The sequence below is a fragment of the Sparus aurata genome, chromosome 3, assembly GCF_900880675.1.
Source record: "Sparus aurata chromosome 3, fSpaAur1.1, whole genome shotgun sequence".
NCBI lineage: Eukaryota > Metazoa > Chordata > Actinopteri > Spariformes > Sparidae > Sparus > Sparus aurata.
In genome coordinates this window covers 3,587,131-3,607,522 of record NC_044189.1, presented here as the reverse complement: position 1 = coordinate 3,607,522, position 20,392 = coordinate 3,587,131, and the positions used below count along the sequence as shown (strand labels likewise).

The 20,392-nt window shown below is 43.4% G+C and overlaps 2 protein-coding genes and 1 pseudogene across 3 annotated transcripts in view; 1 reads left to right on the top strand and 2 right to left on the bottom strand.

Annotated features, from left to right (window-relative positions):
• The window catches only part of LOC115578552 (B-cell receptor CD22-like), a 79,183-nt gene that overhangs the window by 30,630 nt on the left and 28,161 nt on the right, over window positions 1–20,392 (bottom strand). The gene's annotated exons all lie outside the window — the stretch shown is intronic.
• Window positions 892–9,714, top strand: LOC115578554 (vesicle-associated membrane protein 2-like). 2 transcript variants are annotated; one of them, XM_030411571.1, is made up of 6 exons: window positions 912–944; window positions 1,958–1,974; window positions 2,758–2,875; window positions 3,095–3,253; window positions 7,110–7,161; window positions 8,603–9,714. In XM_030411571.1, the coding sequence occupies exons 2-6, from the start codon at window positions 1,964–1,966 to the stop codon at window positions 8,617–8,619; spliced, it is 357 nt and encodes a 118-aa protein (XP_030267431.1). In that variant the 5' UTR covers window positions 912–944; window positions 1,958–1,963; the 3' UTR covers window positions 8,620–9,714. The 2 variants fall into 2 exon arrangements, with proteins under 2 accessions (XP_030267432.1, XP_030267431.1); XM_030411572.1 differs by lacking the exon at window positions 1,958–1,974 and having other exon boundaries at window positions 892–944.
• LOC115578556 (chromodomain-helicase-DNA-binding protein 4-like) lies at window positions 11,083–19,057 on the bottom strand (annotated as a pseudogene).

Here is a 20,392-nt window from a genome sequence, read left to right as displayed (position 1 = left end):
AAAAAAAAAAAATATATATGTATATATATATATATATATATATATATATATATGTATATATATAAAAAAAATTCTCTTGAATAAAAGTTTAAAAAATCACCAACCAGGTGAGAAAAACATAAATTCATGTGAATAAAAATAATAATTAAATGTTCTTTTTTTTCTAGGGTGAAACAAAGTGATTAAAGGAAATTAAGAGTAAAATTCAAGGGACTTTGAGGTTTAATACATTTTTTCAGGATATTCTTCCAAAGATTTCAAAGATCTGTGAAAACATTTTGTTTGTTTATGTGAGAAACAATAGAAGAAAAAAAATTGAATTGTTTTTTTCCAGAATACTTTCAGAAAATTGATCAACCAAAATAATAATAATAATAATAATAATGATTAAAATGTCACTTGCCTCTCCGGGCTTCCGTAGTTTTCCCAGTAAACTATCAGACTGAACTGAACCTGCTGCTGTGGACGACTGTTTACCTGAGCAGGTGACGGAGTACAGCGTCATTTATAGGAACAAACTCTATATCAGACAACAAACACACACATCCGTTATCACCGGTTATTAAAGCCTCCGTGTGTCTGTGTGTGTCTGTGTGTGTGTGTGTGTGTGTGTGTGTGTGTGTGTGTGTGCGTGTGTGTGTGTGTGCGTGTGTGTGTGTGTGTGTGGGTGTGTGTGTGGGCGGGGCCAGTGGTGTGACGCAGCTGCTTCAGTTGTAGTTTTTTATTTTAAAAGAGAAAAATGATTCAAGAAGAAAAAGACTGAAGTCATCCTCCATTCATATTCAACTGGAGCTCTCCCTCCTCCCTCACTCCCACTCTCTCTCCCTCCCCCTCTCTTTCTCTCTTTCTCTCTCCCTCCCTCCTCCCCCTCTCTCATCCTCCCTCCTCCCCCTCTCTCTCTCTCTGTCGGACTCAGATTATCTCCATCATCCTGCCGCTCAGATGTGAGTACCTCGTATTTTATACATTTATTTTTATTCAATATAAACTAGGTTTAAAGATAAATATCTGTTTATTATCCTCACTTCAACTTTACTGAACAAGCCACAGACAAACTCGATGTATTTAAAGTTGTATTTTAAATGATTATAATCTACATTTCCTTCATTCTGCGGCTGCTTTTATTGTTTTAAACTGAAACTTGTCGTCAGTCTGGAAATTTCTGCTCTGCAGCGGCAGCAGAAACGTCTGTGAGTCACCGGCTGACTCACCTCCACAACTCCATCATCGATACACAGATCAGCCTCAAGTGCTTTAACACAGTTTGAGACATTTAACAACAGAAGAAGAAGAAATGACTCCTGTCTTTTATCAAACTGCTGTCAAATTAAATCAAAATGAGTCTTAAAATGTGATGAAAAATTAGAAATGCATGGAGGAAGTTTACAGGAAAACAAAACAAAACGTAGATGATTTTATTGGATGTATGTCGTGTGGTGGGGGGAGGAAGAGGAGGAAGAGGAGGAAGAGGAGGAGGAGGAGGAGGAGAGGGGGAGGAGAGGGAGAGGGAGGGTATTATCATGTGCATGTTTATCTCCATCAGTCTGTCTGTCTGTCTGTCTGTCTGTCAGAAGCCTCGGCTGCACTAATCTTTCTCCATTTTGTTTCTGGAAAACAAGCCTCTGCTCTGTGTGTGTGTGTGTGTGTGTGTGTGTGTGTGTGTCTGTGTGTCTGTGTGTGTGTGTGTGTGTGTGTGTGTGTGATACTCTGATTACTTGGCGGGAGGCCAAAGTTTGATGAGTCATGTTTCTTGTTATTGAATTTGTTTTTTTAAAATTCAACCTGAAGAAGAAGAAGAAGAAGAAGAAGAAGAAGAACTCTGATTTGTTTTTACTTCACTAAAAGTATTAATACCACAGAAGAAGAGAAATACTGTGTATTATCTGTATATATTACAGATATGTTGGTTTTCAGTATAAATGTGTTTGATACAAAACTTCTTTTTTTAAATACACAGAAAAAGATGCCGATGAGGTAATTATTAATTATTGAATTCATAGATAAGTTTATTGTTATTTATATATTGTTCCTGGACACTAACGTTAGCAGTGCTTAGCAGCTAACATTAGCAACATGTGCTCCTCCCTCGTCAGTCTGCACTGATGATTTAATGATTTTAATGACTGTCTGACCATCTTATAATTCATTTATTAACAAAAAAAGTGTTTCATAATCTGAATCTGCAAAGTAAATAAAGCTGTGGAGTGAAACGTGAAATATTTCTCTCTTAAATTTGAAGTGTAAAATAGCAGACAATTGAATTTTTTCAAAATAAAAGCACCTAAAGTTTGTATAAGTGCCTGTATTTAGTTACTCTCCACCTGCACTGTAATTTCCAGAGTAAAAAAAAAAATCCAGATTTTAACCATTTAACTGCCAAACAAGGAGCTTTATTGTTTATTAAATGTTGTTTTTCTTGTCATAAAACATGTTTTTGTGCCTGTTTTATCTATATGAATCACTGGAACACAAAGATTAAGAGATTTGAACTCACTTGTTGGCATCTGGTCACATCTCTCCTTCCTTGTTTCTTTGGTTTCTTTAAAAACAAACAAGCAAACAAACAAAAATGCGTAACTTTAATTTCAGGCCAAACTGAACGTAGGCTCGTTTTTGCAACATGGAAACTAAGATGTGAGGAGATGCAGCTCAGCAGAATCCAGAACCAGAACCTCACACAGATTTGTTCACATGCTGAGTTATCTTCTGGGATGAAGTGTCGACTCACCTTCTTCCTCTCTGCTTGTCGTTCTGCAGGTCGACTCCAGATGCAGGAGCTCCAGGGGCCTCGGAGGGCGACGGGGGCCCTGCGGCTCCGGCCCCGAACCTCACCAGCAACAGACGACTGCAGCAGACGCAGGCGCAGGTGGACGAGGTGAGGAAGCGTTAATGCTAACACGTTTACTTCTGCACCGTTAGTGAACCTTAAAAAAAGATATTAAAATGTTTAAATTACAGTAAAGATAATATATGAAAGAATAAAAGGAAGGAATTTAAAATAAAGATTATTTGTTATCACTGAAACTTGAAGAGTTTCCGAGTCTGTGTGAACATGATACCTGGACCACCTGTGACAGGTGTGCTCGTCCCTCAGGTGGTCGACATCATGCGTGTGAACGTGGACAAAGTTCTGGAGAGAGACCAGAAGCTGTCGGAGCTGGACGACCGGGCCGACGCCCTGCAGGCCGGAGCCTCGCAGTTCGAGAGCAGCGCCGCCAAACTCAAGAACAAGTACTGGTGGAAAAACTGCAAGGTGAGTGTGTGTGTGTGGTTTGTTTCCCATCATGCAACAGTCAGCACTTCATTATGACTGTAGGATCTGTCAGTGTGACTACGCTGTAACATGTGTGTGACACCAACATTAAGAAAGTGTCGGATCACATTTCAGCTAAAGTCCAAGGTTATTGAATCAAGGCTACAGAACTACGGAAGCCCAGAGGGGCGATCCATTTCCTGGTTCTGATCTAAACTTATTTTTTTTCAGAATTTACTTTTTTTCATGTGGAATTTTTATTTTATTTTTTTCCAGGAGATTTTTTTTTTCTTTTTTTTTTTTTTGCTCCCAGGACAAAAAATGAAATTATGAAGCCAAGTGGCAATAAATAAATAAATAAATAAAAATAAATAAAATAAAAATTCTGGGATATAAAATTGTGAATGTAAAATTTTGTTCCTAGAAATAAAATATTTTCACGTATAATAAAAAGGAGAATTATTATATTTTTTTCTTGTGTGAGGAGTCGCATAAAGAAAATAATAATAATTTCAGGAGATTTTTGTCCCCAGGAAAAAATTATTTGTAGCCAAGTTGGGAAAAATCTAATTCTGGTCGATTTTTTCAGGAATTTTAGAAAATATTTTTCATATAAAAAATTTGTTTCTTTATGAGGAGAATCTATTTAAATTTTTCGAAAGAATTTCCTCTTCCCAGATATTTTTTCATGTGTGATGTCACCTATTTTATTGTTCAGAGAAATAAAAAACATTCAAAAGATTTTTTTTTTCCAGCAGATTTTTTCTTTTTCTCCTAAAAAAAATTGTCTTCACTAAGTTTCTCACGTGAAAGAAATATTGTCTGAATTATTATTATCTTTTGGTCAGATTCTCACAGATAGAAAAATAAAATCAAAGAATTCAGAAAGATTATCCTGCAAAGTTCTCAAGTCATAAAACAAGAGTCCATACATGTCAGTGGCGTGGAGGTAAAATAAATGTGCAAAAAAGTACAATAATTTGCCTCTAAACTGTAGTGAAGTGGAAGGAAAATGGAAATACTCAAGTAAAGTACAAGTACCTCAAAATGTGCTCGAGTTAATGTACTTAGTTACATTCTCTCACTGGTCGTTAGTGATCAGAGACAGGAAGTTCACCTCACTGCTCGCCTCATCATCAGTTTACTCAGGAATCAGATTAAATCGCTCTGCTGGTTATAATGTGATTTAATTCTGCTTTCAGCGTTTGAGGTGACGAACTGAGAGGACGGTGAAAATAACTGAGAAAACAACTAAAATAAAGTCACAGGAGAGTTTTAATAAGATTCTCAGTTCTTCACTGAACAGATTTGAACAAAATCATGAAAGTCTTCAGTTTGCTCTGATCTCCTCAAACACACCTACACTATAGTTTTATTTATTCATGTTTAAATTTAGACTTCAGTTCATTCGTCCTCCACCTACATCAGAAGTGAAGCTGCAGCATCTGTAAAATAAAATCTTGCCTCACACGAGTTACTTCTTTTTCTGTACAGGAGAAAGAAAACGTGTCATTCCACGATCGATCGTCTGATACTCAACAGACTGGAGACGACGTGTGTGTGGACGCTCTGATGGCGTTCAGTCTGACAGCTAACTAAACAGAGAAATGTCCCGCAACGTAACAGGACCAAATAACAATAGTGTGGTCGCAGGTCGTCTCGAAAAACAATCTTCTGTCACCGACTCTTCTTCACATTTTAGCCCCAAAAACACTTCAACTGTTTTTGTAGTTACCGTCTCTGGAAACTATTAGGTAATGTGATGTAGAGCTGAACACCTAAAAAAAAAATACTTTTACGTGAAAAAAATAAAATTCAGGAGAATTTTACAATTTTATTTTGAGGAGAATTATTATATTTTTTGTTCATGTGCCAGGAGTGGCATAAAAAAGCAAATAAATCTGGGACATTTTTTCATGAATTTTTGAACATATTTTTCTTTAAAAAAAAAAAAAAAGAAGAATTTGTGTTTTTTGTGAGAATTTATTAAACTTTTTTTCAAGAGATTTTTTTTCTTTTATCATGTGTTTCTCTTTTATTGTTCAGAGAATTTGGGAGAACATCTTTTTTTTCAAGGAGATTTTATTTTATTTTGTTTTTTTCAGAACAATTCAGAACAAAAAACTTTAACTCACACGTCTTCGTCTGCTTCCACTGGTGTGTTTTTGTAGTTACCATCTCTGGAAACTATCATGTGATGTCATGTAGATCTGAATACCTAACTTTGTCCCTTTCCTTGACGCGTGGTGGGTCTGGATCTCTTTATAACGACATCCATATGATTTTAAACAGCTGACAGATAAATGTTTAGATTTACATCATGATGTGTGCCGTCACGCCTCTTTTGATTCCAGCGCCGGCGACACACTGGCGAGCCTTCTTTGCTACACTTCCCACAGGACATTATCCTCACCTCGACTTTGTTGATCTCTCCGTAGCTAACTAGCAGGCTAGCTAATGGTTTTTGTATGACAATCCCACATTTTGATGTATTTCATGAGAGGATCCACTTTCATAAGACGCCTGACATTCAACTAAAGTGAAGTTTCTGCTCCTCTAACATCAGTGCAGACTGACGGGGGAGGAGCACATGTTGCTAATGTTAGCCGCTAAGCACGGCTAACGTTAGTGTCCAGGTAGAAAAGCAGTGCTATTAATATTTGATGACGTGATCGACAGCGTGAAGTTGTGAATGAAAGCGAGTGTTCATCCTTTATTTTTATTTTAACTGAAAGCAGCTGAAGTGGCAGGAACGTACAGTCGATGTGTTGAAGCTGCGGCTGCATGTCACAGTTTGTCCGCCATCTTTGACCTCACGCAGCTCCATCACCTCATCACACTCCCCCCCTCCCCTCTCCATCCATCCATCCATCCACCCGTCCATGCGACCTCGTTGCCAATCCATCTTGATCTCAGCATCACTTCATCCCGCAAACCCCGCCTCCTCCTGACAGCCCTGTTCCAGATCATCCAATCAGAAACCGCCATGCAGGATTGCATGAGAGTGACCAGGAAGTGAGGGAGAGAAATCCCAATCTGGATTACGGTGACGGTCGGGGATTAGAGAGCCAGCTGTGATTCGTGATGTAACCCCCTCCCCCCAAAACACACAAACACACACGTATGTTTGTTCTTCTATACCTGTGAGGACCCTCGCTAACACCGAGCATCAACCGGCCTCTGGTTCGCGTTGTTTGTTTACTCACTGGAGAACCAGAGTGGGTTAATACGCCGCAGAAAATAGTCCCAATTAAATCTGCCACTCCCTCCTGTTAGTTTGACTCAATGGAGCTTTTTTTTTTTTAAAACAGGAAACAGTGTGTGAGATTTAAAAAAATGTAGAACGATCCTTTAATTCTCTTTTATTGATTTACATGAACAAGCAAACAATCAATCTGCAAACATCTGGTTTGTGTTTCTCTCTCACACACACACACACACGCACACACACACACACACACACATACTCTCTCTCTCCATCCTCTTGTTCTTGTTAATCTCTCTCGCCCTCCCCCCGTCCGATGTGATGCGATGTGATTTCCTGTCCGTCAGCAGCTCTGATTCTCGTGTGGATTTATTTATGGACTATTTTTGGTCACACACACACACACACACATAGACACGCACACACACTACATCCTCTCATTTCCTGGGGGCCTTACACTCACACGAACCACCCCAAAATCATCTGTTTTCCAACTGGATGACACAGCTTTTGCACAAATTGTCCCAAATTAAATCTGAATTATGTCCCCACAAGTACAAATACTTCATTACTGCACTTCAGTGGATTTTTCACGTATCTGAACTTTTACATGTTTTTGTTCTGACTTTGTGATTTCTGTGTTTCCTCCAGATGATGATCATGATGGCAGTTATAGGAATTATATGTGTTGGAGTCGTCTTCTGTAAGTCATCACACACACACACACACACACACACACACACCCGTAGTTTTTAACTGTTGCTGTAAAATGTTTCTGTTTGGTCGCTCACAGAAAAACTGGAGTATATCAGGTGTGATTTCATGTTTCCGCCTTCTGTTGCCCTTGCTGACGTCACTTCACGTCACGAATTCACCGGAAACCGTCATAACAGGAGAGAAAAATGTCTATATATTATTTTGAGCATCACAACTGCTGCGAAATGACTCGTTTCACCGTCATAACTTGAGCCAGTTGGTCGAAAAACGTTTGGAAAGTCTAGAAGAACCGCACGATTAAGCTAGTTTGTTGTCCGTCGAGCTAGCCGGGCGCTAAACCGGAAGTTAGCCGGGCGCTACACCGGAAGTTAGCTGGTTCGGTACCTTTAACAGCCGCTAAGTCGAACTTTTTTATTTTTAACACACCACTGAGCAGCTGTCCCGGAAATTAACTGAGCTCCACCTCCGACACTGTGTTAAGTAATTAAATATCTTTGCAAAGACCTCATCCCAAATTCCTTCTTTATTTATGCGCCTACACCGGATGTTGATAATACGTCATCACTTCGCGCCGCGGAATTTAGCATGTTCATGTAAAGGCAGAGTTTACACATTCACGTGTCACACAAAAACCTGATATTAGTGTGTTTAAGTGTGATTTTTGACCAGTTAGTCTTCCTCTCACGCTCTGATCAGACTCAAGTTTCCTCTTAGAAATAAAATAAAATCTGAAACAGAATCAGGTTTTCACAAACAAGGATCCCTGCTGGAAAAAACAGCATAGACCAGCACCAAAACACAACATATGCTGGTCTTGCAAGTGACTTTTCACCATAAAGTCCAGCATATGTTGTGTTTTGGTGCTGGTATGCCGTTTTTTCCAGCAGAGGAATTTAACCTGATGTTTTGCTTCATAACGATCAAAATAATATATTGAGAGGAAAGAAAAAACTAAGGAATAATCCATCACAAATGTTTCATGTAATTTTACAGAAAGAAATATCCAAAAATGTTTGTTATAAGAGGATAAAACATGCAAAAAATGTTGACGGATCAATGTGCAAAATTAATAACTCAACATTTGCAGATATGTGCATGAATATAACACATTGAGTGTGATGTACATGAAGTTTGTAGGCAAAGTTTGAAGGCTTTCAGTCCTGTCTGAGGGAGATGTTCATTTTATATTTGTATATTTTCCTTTCAATTTCAACTAAGTGTGTATGGAGATAACGAGCTTTCTCTAGTTTCATGCAGAACAGGATTATTAAACTAATTAAATCAGCAAAACTGTTTCATACGAGAGTTTAGATTTGTAAAAGTCTAAATCATTGTGTCTGAGCAGGTCAGGTGTTGATGTCGTGTTGGTTTAAGTTGACTTTTGAACTTCACCTGTTCATTCCTGCTCTCCTCCTCCTCCTCCTCAGTGTATTTCTTCTACTGAGCTGCTCTTCAGGAATCGACACACAAGTCGCAGGACGAGTCCGCACCGACACCACCGAGCCAAATCCAGCCTCTCCTCAGCGCTCCGCCTGCTCTTCATCCTCCTCTTCCTCCTCACGGATGCCTTCCTCAGATCCTTCCACGCATGATCTGTAACGTGCTCCAGTGCCTCCTCGTCTCCAGGCAGAAATCCTGAGTTCAACAACAAGTGGATGAAAAGTTTTGTTTGGTGATTGTTGATGGTTTTACAGCATCAGGACGCTTTGAATTGATCAGACATGTGAACTAAACTGACCTTTGTCCTCCTGGAACCTGCTGTGTTGTCCTGTGAAACAATGTAAAATCCATTAACCCAGGTTCAGTCGAATCAAAGGTATTGATCAGGTGATCTGACATCTCCTCGGGTCAAATGAAGACAGTAAAGATGTACAAAAAGAAAAGAAAGACGTAGAAATCTTTATTCTCACCCAGTTTCTATAAAAATAATCCAGTAAATGTGTGTTAGATTGTTTTTGCATTTCAACATGTGATTTTAACATTAATCTGTTTCTTAATCAATCACTCTGATGGTGACGATCAGTACTTTAAACCTGGGTTAATGGATCCTGCTCAGTCTCCCTCTACTTGTGCAGTATTGTTGAGGAACGCTGCCCCCCTGCTGTCAGTATCGGTACTGCTGCTGATGTGTTTCCAGGAAAACGTTTTAGACTTTTATTTCTTCTCTGTCCGTTTGTCCGTCCAGCCTCAGTGTGAGCTCTTGTGCTGCAGAATCAATCCTGGTTTTTAAATTCTCGTTGTCTCGTGAACCGACCCGACTCGTGTTTCGTCGTCTTGGAAGTCTTTTATGTTCTGCTTGAATGTGACTCCTCTGTGTGAAGGTTTCTGAGCGAGTGTGTGGGTTATCTGAAAAGGTTTGACTTTAAAACGTAAAGATACTCGAGTTAAAAGTGTGAACGTGTGGCAGCATTAATCCTGCTGGATGTTAAAAGGTTCTGGACACATGAAGGAACTTTACATTTGACATTTAAAAGATTACAGGCAGCGTTGTTCCGACTGTGGCCTGAGATTTCAAATAAATTCATGTTTGCAACAGAAATGTGGTGTTTGTGCTGATTCAAGCTCTTTCATTTCATCCTACTGCTAGAAAATAAATGACTCTGACATTTGTTGAGTTTGTTGTTACACTTCATAGTCAAAACGCCAAAAAAAGCTGCCCAACACAGTTCACAAAAGGAACTGAGGAGCTGCTCAAGACTGCAAAAACATTTCAATCCATTGCACTTAATGTTGAGACACTGCAGACTTAAATATTTTCTCACCAAACGTCACATTTTTATCAAAACTTTAAACTTGTGTCGACAGTCTTTGGATCCAGAATTCACATAACAGCTGCTTTCTTTCTCTGAACATCAGGACGATTGTTTTAAAAGAGGAAACATTAAAACTCGTTCACCTCCGTCCACCCGTCGTGTTGTTGTTCCTGAGCTGTGGCTGAATAATCATGACATCACAGTGTGTTTAACCTCTGACCTCTCCAATATAAAATGTCCTCACTTCATCACTTTAACCTTTTAGACATTTGTGTGTAATTGTTTCTCATAATCCTCATTTGAAATGTGTTAGTGAGGTCACAGTCACCTTTGACCGCTCACGTCAAAGTGGACTTTTGTTCTGAATTAGAAAAGATTCCCTCACAACATTCCTGAGATTCCTCGTTCACAACAACGGGACGGACAACCCGATAACATCGTTTGTTTGGCCATCACCAGCGCAGAGGCATTTTTAAATCCATTGCAGTTAAATGTTCTGTCAGCTGCAGACGAACCGGTGAGCACAAAACATTCATTCAAACTTTGGAAAACATTTTTCTCTTTGTGAAGTTGGTCTGATTGTTGCATGAAAGCACACACGGATTCTTCTGGATGAATTCAGTAAAACAACCTGATTTTTAGTTTCACACGTTTATCAAAGCTTTGTTTCAAAATTGCCGCAAGTAAGAATGACCCATACAGTTAATTATTCATCACTGAAATACTAAATTGTCCCTTTAAAAACAGCAAAAAAACGGAATATTTCTTTGTCTACTTAAACTAAATTAAGAAGTTTTCACCGCTGAACCAAAACAACCGCGCTTCGATTGTGGTGTGAATGGGTCAGATCCAACTCCAGGTGAACTGTAGAGCTGAAGAGCTCCTGTAGCCACCTGCGCTTTGCATTCTGGGAGAGCAGCCAGCAGGAATATAGCAGCATAGTTTGCGACGTGTATTCGACCTACTTCCTGTATTAATGTTCTTGTTCCCGCCTCAGACACATCAGACCAATAAGCAGCGTGAACGCTCTCCCGTAGTTTGCAGCAACGTGTTTTGATTCTCTTGGTTTTTTTTCTTCTGGCGGGAAAAAGTCTCCAAATTTAAACCGTCGTCGTCGTCGGCGACCTTCTGCCCAACGGACCACAGACAACTTCTTTATTACATTTTTTTATTTAGGTCCCAAAAAACCATCATAATAACATTATATCAATAATATTAATACAGAAATTGAAAAAAAGGAGGAAAAAAAATAATAAAATAAAATAGCTTTTCTGTCCACAGCCTCAAACTTGGGTTATCGGGGGGAAAGGATTCGATCCTCCAGAAAAACTCTGTAAAGTCTGTTTAAGGGGGGAAAAAGTGAAGTGGGCGTGGCTTCAAGCTGGAGCGCGCTGTCCGTTATTTCTGCTGTGCACCAATCAGGAATGTCGAGGTGAGGCAGGGGGTGGTTTTCGAGGTAAAGAGCAGAGTTTCAGTCTACTGCTGCGACATCTGGAGGAGGAGAACAGAGACAAGAACGTTTTTAAGCATTAGTTATTCAGCTCATCTCACATTTAAGACACTAAAATTCAGATTTCAGAGGTTAAACTAGAAGTTATTGATTGATGATGGATAGTTTCAGCTCCGTACCTGTTGTGTCTGTGCCTGTGTCTGTGTCTCGGGTCCTCGGCTCGCCAGCCGGCTCAGGATGTTCCTCTCAGACATCTGGAGTCGCACGGCAACCGGCGGTATCCGGGCGATGGTTGCCGGGAGGCGGGTGACGTCCGCCTTCATGTCGCTCAGCAGCTCCTCCAACTGCTTCAACACTGAGAGAGAAGAAGAGGAAGAGAAGGATGTTATGGAGAGTTATGGTTGTTTCATGCAACTTTTTATTTCTCAAAGCGTTTTTATTTCCTTCCTTTACGTTAGATTTTACCTCCAGGTTTCACAGTCACCGTTTACCAAATTAAAAGCATCTCTGAAAGCTTTTAAGACATCCTGAATGCTAAGATGCTAACAGGAAGTCATAGCTGAAACCAGAACCTCGATCACAGCGAGCGTCTCACCTTTGTGCAGGACGGCGTTGGCCGGTTTGTTCCCGGACATGGACTCCTTGCTGAGGTGCTGGTGGGACTCGGCCAGACACTCCACCTCGCTGAAGCGGGTGTTCAGGGCCATGGAGGGGTGGAGGGGTCCTCCGACATGTTGAGGTAGGCGGCGCGACGCAGCTGCTCCTCGATCACAAGCGCCTGCTCCAACAGCTGGAGGAGGAGGAGGAGGAGGAGGAGGAAGAGGAGGAGGAAGAAGAGGAGGAAGAAGAAGAAGAGGGTCAGCATCAACAAAAAAATCTACTTTATCATCAGTAAACATCCGAGTCTTCACTAGATTCTTGTTTACCAGACGTATAAAGATAATTGTAAAGTGTCAGTGATAATTATGATGTATTAATTGTAAACATTGGAGTCTCCTCGCGGTCTTTGTTCTGTTATTAACTGCTTCATTTCCACTTTAATTTAATCAAGCAATAAGAGAGACCAATAACTGATATTTGGAGAGTAACCAAAACTTTATAAGCGCCAATAAATTGGAAACCTGCAGAAAATCAGCTCAGGCGATAACGAGTCTGTCTCTAGTAAACACGTCATCATCGGGTCGTTAATCACAACTCGTTCTGCAGTCATGACGCGCTGATGTTTGCAGGACGGCTGCGAGCTTCAGCAGCAAACACACAACTTATAGTTTAGTTATAGATCAGACTTTATATTCCGTTGCTCTCTCATTTCATCCTCTCCTGCTTCCAGAGGAAACCGATCGCTGTATTCACACGAACAAGAGGATCACTTCTGGAAAAGGTCAGATAAAACAATGCGCTCTTATAAACTACAAACTCTGTAATCTGTATCATGGAGAGGTAACGTATACCAAGAGCTGTGATGAGGAGCTGAACACAGGAAGTTTTGCACGTTCTGGTTTGCACATTGTTTAAATTAATTAATAACGTTTCAGCTCTCAGGCCTCCGTAAACAAAGTTGCCGATCCTGATCCAAACGTCATCAAATCAAACAGAAGTCATGGAGCCAGAGGAGCTGGTGGCGTTTCCACTCGTACCTTGAATCTCCTGGCGAGGAACTTGTTCTTGATCTCCAGGAAGTTCCCTCGGTTCATCTCTCCTTTGAAAGGCTCGTTGAGGATGGCGAACTTGACGTCGTTCTGGATGTCCTGCCAGCGAGCGTAACCGTGTCTGGAGAGAGCGGCGGGTTAAGAGCGACAACTTCTCTGAGCGGACGAACAAACACATCTAAAAACACGACAATCCTCCATTTACAGCAAGAGAGCAGCGAGCCAATCACAGGTGGTAACAAAGGATACTGTATGATGCCGGCCAGCAGCCAGTAGTCATGGCGACGGTGCCAGATCTCATTGGTCTCTTGGTGACGGTGGCGGCGCGCTCCTCGTTCTGCCACAAGGAGTGAAGCTCTGAGAGAGAGGAGAGAAGAAGAAGATGATGATGAATAAATGAAAACACCTTTAAACTACCTGTGTGTGTGTGTGTGTGTGTGTGTGTGTGTGTGTGTGTGTGTGTGTGTGTGTGTGTGTGTGTGTACCTGTGAATCCTCCGTCAGCGATGTTGAACATGAATCTGGTCTTTGCCTTCTTCTTCTCCTCGCTGGCAGCTCCGGCAACGGCGGTGGCGGCGGCAGCGGCAGCAGGAGGAGTGGCGGCGGCGGCGGCGGCGGTGGCGGCTGACGCTCCGCTCTCTTTGCTGCTGTCTCCGTTCTGCAGTTTGGTCGCCTCCTCCGTCTTCGGCGCCTCCTTCTCCTCCTTCAGATCTGCTGCAGGAGGTGAAAGGAGACACGATTAACGACCAGACGACGGAACACAAAGACACGAGAGATTAAACCTTGTGACAGAGTTTGGTACCTTTCTTTTCGTCAGCAGGAGGCGTGGTGTCCATCTTTTCTGTCTTTTCTTCTTTCTTTTCTTCTGCTACAAAAAAAGGAAACACAGAGAAGAAATATTAAAAGAAGATAAAGACAGACAGAGATCAGATCTGACGTTTGAATCACAGTTTCAGAACGTTACACCTCTAAAGTGTCGATTATCGCTTCAACTGTTTTTTCTTTAGCAGCTTTTCTGACTAAATCAAACCAAAACAAAGAGTCAGACTTTGTACCTTTGACTTCAGCGTCTTCAGGTTGACCTCTGAACTCTCCGTCTTGGCCTCTGAAGGCGACTTTGTCTCCTCTCCTCCCTCTGGACTCTTCTTCTCTCCCTCTGCCTCTCTTTCTCCTTCTCCTTCTCCTTCTCCCCCTCCTTCTCTTTAACGCTCTCCGTTTCTCCGTTGCTCGGTTTGTCCGTCTCCATCGGCTCCTCCCCGTTCTTCTTGGCTTCCTGCTCCGCCGGTGGACTCTTCTCGTCGTCGTCTGGGATGGCGATCACCTGGAGGACAAGGTCAACTTGTTAATTAACACGTTCAGAGTGTAAACATCCTACTTTTATTCACGTCACGTGAACACATCGCGTCTTCACCTCGTTGCTGGTCTTCACCGGCTCTTTGCCGTTCTTCTCCGGCTCGCCCTCCTTCTTCACCTCCTCTCTGCCTCTTCAGTCTTTGTTGAGTCGTCAACTACAAATACAAACGACGTTCATTTATTATGATGTTTAACGTGGTTTGTAAAGTTCGTCTCATGCACGGCGACCTGAGCACAGTGTGTGTGTGTGTGTGTGTGTGTGTGTTACCTGCAGCAGGTGTGTTGGGTTGTGTGTCAGCGGGCGTGCCGGTGGACGGGGTTTTTCCGGGCGAGTCCGGCTGAGCGGCGGCCTTCTTGCTCTCCTCCAGCTCGGCCATCCAGGGCATCGACCACTGACCGTTCACGTGCTCGAACTCCTGGACCTGGAAAACACGAAGAAGACGCGGTCAGTGAACACAACACTTCTCATCATCGCTGCTTTCTTTCGTATTCCAGCAACAAAAGTTTTGAGTCAGGACAAAGTAAAAGCTGCTGTGCTTTGTTACCTTCTTGCGGATGAGCGACATGACGCCGATACGGGTGAGGACGTGTTGCCGTGACAACCCTTCTCTGGGGACGCCGTCTGCGAAGGTCTCGGCTCCGTCGGCTCCGGGCTCACAGAGTGACGCAATGAACAGAGAGACGTACGCCCTGAACGAGAGAGAGAGGGAGGAGGTGATGAAGGAACAAACATACGAGAGGAACTGAAATAATCCAAGAGAGAATTCAAGTTCATCCGCTTGTCTTCAGCGTTCATCGTGCCGCTTCTTACTTGAACTCTTTCTCAGATTTCCCTCGCAGGTCTCGGACCAGCCACTGGGTGGTGAAGGCATCCTGGGGAGGCATCCCATAACGCATCACTGCGTTCAGGAAGGCCTTCCTCTGCCGAGAGTTGAAACCCAACACCTGGGAGACGGAAAGTGTCAGACGTCACACACAGCACAACACTTCTGACCCACAACAACCCAGCGGATCTTTAACAAACTGTCCCAGCTGATGGAGCAGCTGATGGAGCAGCTGATGGAGCTGCTCACCTCGATGTTGCCTCCACCCTGGCCAGCAGGGGGGGGCAGCGGTTTGTCTTTGTCGTTCCTCAGGCCCTTCCTGTTCGGCCTGCGAGAGTTGGCTGCAGAGAGGAGGACAGATGGTGATTACACAGATAATAAGAGACGATCTGCAGGGAGGCGAGTGAGCTGCATCAATTACAATCTTTATTTTTTGTGTATAAACACGATGAAGCCGCTCGCTCGTCTTTATCTGGACGTTTGAGTTCTTGTTCACTGTATTGCTCCTTTATTCAGGTGTAGAACGAGCGAGGGACGGCTTGGAAATCAGTTCTGTCTGCTGGTCTTTACCTTCTGTTCGCTCATCAAAGTCCTCGTCTCCCTCCTCAGACGCCACAGAGTAATCCGACTGGCCGTCGGACTGGTCGTCTGCCAATCAGCTGTAAGAGAAGAAAAACCCCAAAGGAAACAATGAATGCCCTCCAGCCTGACCAAGTGTTGGTGAAACATGAAAGGATCGCCCACATTCATCCACAAAACACCACGAAGAGAGAGAAGTTTCCAAAATTGGACGGCAAATATCACCTCTCCTCGTACCTCTGTCTTCTTGAGAGCCGTCGTTGTAATTGACCTGCTTTCGGATACGTTTGCCTTTGCCGAGGTTGCGAGCGAGATCCTCCTGCTGCTGCTCGTAGTGGTGACGCAGCAGCTTCTCCCAGTAGTCTGGATCTACGCTCTCCTCCTGCTTGATGATCTCCCGCTGAACCTCCTCCTCCTGAGCCGAGGGAAAGAAAGAGTCAGAGGGTGAAGAAGAACAGCGTCTGTATGACGACTAATTAATTGTTGCTGTGCTTCACATCTGCATCCACTCACCTCCTCCTCCTCGTCTTTGACCACATACTGAGCCACCTTGAAGGAGCTCAGGTACTCGTTCATGCTCTGCAGCTCCGTGTCGTCCGTGGCGTCCTGGTTCCGGTCCAGCAGACGGTCGATGGCCTTGTCGTCGTAGTGAATGATGCTGCTGTCCTCCTCCTTGTTCTCACCTGAAAAACACATATCGGTTAAACAAATGTCGCGTGTTTTCTCAGCGTCTTCGTACAGCAGTGAAGACATCGGCGTTTTCTTACGCTCCATCGCCTCGTCCTTGAAGAGCTGCTCCGTTCCAAACTTGAGGATGTCGTCCAGTTCTTGTTTGGACATGGAGCCCGTCTTGGATCCGAGGCCGGGTCGGACCACCAAGTGAGTCAGCATCATCTTTTTCTTGGCAACCTGGACACAAGAACACGAGAGGAGACATTTATCACAAACTGCTTTCACTAAACTGTTTCTTCAATGTCTTTTAAGCGACATTTGCTCGACAGATCCGTGTTTGCTCCCGTCGTGCTCACCTGAGTAATCCTCTCCTCCACTGAGGCCTTGGTGACGAAGCGGTAATCATCACCTTCTTGTTCTGACCGATACGATGAGCTCTGCTGAAGGCCTGGACGCAGAGGAAGAGGAGTCATCAATCAACATCAGCTGACCCTCAAAGAGCTTTTCACCGTCAAAACAACTGTACAACACGTCACACAACGCCATCTTTCCTGGCTCGAACATGAAGCAGTGAATCCTGCCGTACCTGGATGTCGTTGTGGGGATTCCAGTCAGAGTCGTAGATGATGACGGTGTCGGCGGTGGCCAGGTTGATACCGAGACCTCCGGCCCTCGTCGACAGCAGGAAGGCGAATGCTGAGCACCAGGAGCTGAGGGAGAGAAAACAGGAAGGAACAGTCACTTTACAGAACGCTTCAATCGACAGCTTCCATGTAAAAGCCAACACACCCCATTAACTAATCAAATTCACGTGAAATAGAAAGTAGGACTCAGAGACGGAGGGTGAAAGGTGGAGTTTGTGCTCTCAGTCTCACCGTTGAAGCGATCGATAGCTTCCTGTCTCATCCCTCCTGTGATGCCTCCGTCAATCCTCTCGTATTTGTAGCCCTCGTTCTCCAGGAAGTCCTCGAGCAAGTCCAACATCTTCGTCATCTGCAGCAAAACGCAGAGGAGACGATTTGTTAGGAAACAATGTGAGATTTCTCGGACACTAACCCCACTGTGGATATCAACATTGTGAGCAGCAGTGTCACGTAGAGGACGTGGAGATGTTTCCTCACCTGAGAGAAGACGAGCACTCTGTGTCCTCCCTCCTTCAGCTTCCATCATCTTCTGCAGTAACAGCAGTTTCCCAGCAGCCTTTGTGAGGGCGCTGCCGTCGTACATCCCGTTGGGCATCTTTGGAGCTTCCTGTTTGGGGCGAACATCAAAAACATTCAAACTCTCTTCCTCTAAAGTAATTCAACTTCTTTTCAGAGTCTTGGCTGCTATTTTCCAGTGATAACAGATCTTCTTCTCCAAATAAATTCTACAAAACGTGGCTTGAAATATCATCTAACGAAAACACTCTGAAAGATCAGACGTTTGAGTCTTACAATAGCAGCCGCGGGGAAGAGGTAGGGGTGGTTGCAGCATTTCTTGAGGTCCATGACGACGTTGAGCAGAGACACCTGGTTTCCTCCTCCTTTCGTGTTCAGAGCCTCAAAGTTTTTCGTCAGGATAAATTTGTAGTACTTCCTGCAAACGGACGACAACACACGTTTACCCTTTTTCTTTCCCGCTGTTCCATTTTCAAACTATACAGACTTCAACTTGAGGCACTGTAGCGTTCATTCCCTCCTCCTGACTCACTTCTGCATGGGGCTGAGCTCCACTCTGACGATGAGCTCCGTCTTGGAGGGCATGTGTTTGAAGACGTCGGCCTTCAGCCTCCTGAGCATGTGCGGACCCAGCATGTCGTGCAGCTTCTTGATCTGGTCCTCCTTCGCGATGTCGGCGAACTCCTCCAGGAAGATCTCCAGTTTACTGCGAACAGAAAGGACGATGCAGAGAGGTGAGGCGCTGTCAGGTGGGATCGTCACACTGCTGACTGACGACCGGGACTCTGTTCTCCTACCTGAACCTCTCGGGCGTGAGGAAGTTGAGCAGGTGGAAAAGCTCCTCCAGGTTGTTCTGCAGAGGAGTTCCAGTCAGCAGCAGTTTGTGCTGCAGAGGGTAGTTGTTCAAAACCCGGAAAAACTACCAAAAAGGAGAAACAAAGAGGAACATGTCAACAACAGAAACTTCAGCTGGTTTATGAAACCTGATTGTTGATGAGGTGATCCTGAGCGTCTGTACCTTGGACTGGTTGTTCTTCAGTCTGTGGGCCTCGTCCACCACCAGGCAGGCCCAGTCTATGGAGCCCAGGATCGCCATGTCGATGGTGATCAGCTCGTAGGAGGTCAGCAGGACGTGGAACTTGATCGACGAATCTTTCTGTTGGATGAAATCAACGTAAAATCAAGTTAAAACAAGTTTCAACCCGCTCCATTCTGTCGCTTCACTCATCCGGGACTTATTCATCTCCGTCCCGCCTCCTCTCACCTTCATCCTGGACGCCTTCTTCCCTCCTCGGATGGCGTTGTCCTCGAAGGAGAACTCGTTCTCCCTGATGACGGCTCTGCTGTCTTTGTCTCCGACGTACGTCACCACGTACATGTCGGGCGCCCACATCTCAAACTCTCTCTCCCAGTTGATGATGGTGGAAAGGGGCGCTGACCAGGAACGGCCCCTTGGAGTGACCCTGAGGGGAGACAGGAAGTCAGTCAACATGTCCCACAGATCACATCGGTTCTCTGACATGCAACTGGAAGTTTTTGCATGGAACGTATTATGCAATAAAAACTGTACAAGTTAGCATCACTGTCACAAGACGATTACTCTAAATTGAATTCTTTTGTGAGTTTCATCTTGCAGCTGACTCAAACCTGCGAGGCATCCAAATTATGATCCCAGGAGATTTAAAAGCATTTTTCCTTGATTCGAAACGATGTCAAATTGAATTAGGGGAGCAGAACTTCACGAGTGAAAAGTAAAAAACATCAGCATCCGTAAAAATCGCAGCAAGGATCTGCAGTTAAACTTTGATGGCTTCAAACAGACTTTAAATACTGAAGAACTACTCGTCATAAATGCTAACGTGTGTTTTAAGAGGAAGTGGTCAAACATTTTCTGCTTCCAGCTTCTTAAACGTGCAGATCTGCAGCTTTTCTTTGTCATTTCTGTCAGTAAATGAAGAGTTTGGACTGTTTGGTTGGACAAAAGAAGCAATCTGAAGACTGAAGAGTCACTTTGTGGACGATACATAATTAAAACAATCATAATATGCAGCTCTGCTAATTATGATTACAGCAATTCATCAGACGACCGTCTTCTTGGTTAATTGATTCATTTGTTGAATGTCAAAAAGCACAAAGGCGATCTTTAAAACTGTCAAAGTTAATGTTAGAACAATTCTAGTTTTGTTTTTACATCAGTCGAAACCAAAAGGTACTAAATCTACCAACACAGAAGACAAAAACATGTCAGAACTAGTTAACAAACATCCTGCTGCCCATGAACGCATCACCTCCTCCAGCTCTACATTTATAAAACAATACACATCGTTAACAGGGATCAATTAATACCTGTGGTTTGAAAACAAGCCATCCACTCAGTTTTATGAACGGGACGAGCTCCTGCTGCTCTGGCAGGAAGTGCGTTCTGGCCTCCCGCCTTTAGGTGGCAGCAGCCGCACACACGTCTGCTGTGTGAATGTTTACTGTCTGAGATCGAACTTAATGTCGTCAGATTTCACCTGACTAATACAAAATGGCTGAATGGCTGCCAGCCAATAGGATGACGGCTATCCAGACGCAGTCACACACAGGGAGGCTCAAACACAGCTCATGAACACAGATCAAAATAATGAGTTGTAAACTAATAATGGAAGTAATTTAATAATAATAATAAATCATGAAGAGGATCAACTTCAAAGTGAGAACAACTTTCTGTGCTGAGCTCCTGTTTCAAACAACCCAGTTCACCACAGAACCAGAACCAGAACACAGACCCCAGCA

Coding starts and splice junctions, on each gene's coding strand:
- LOC115578554 (XM_030411571.1), top strand. Junction 2,876..3,094: donor CGCAGGCGCAGGTGGACGAG/GTGAGGAAGCGT, acceptor CTCGTCCCTCAG/GTGGTCGACATCATGCGTGT. Junction 3,254..7,109: donor ACTGGTGGAAAAACTGCAAG/GTGAGTGTGTGT, acceptor TGTTTCCTCCAG/ATGATGATCATGATGGCAGT.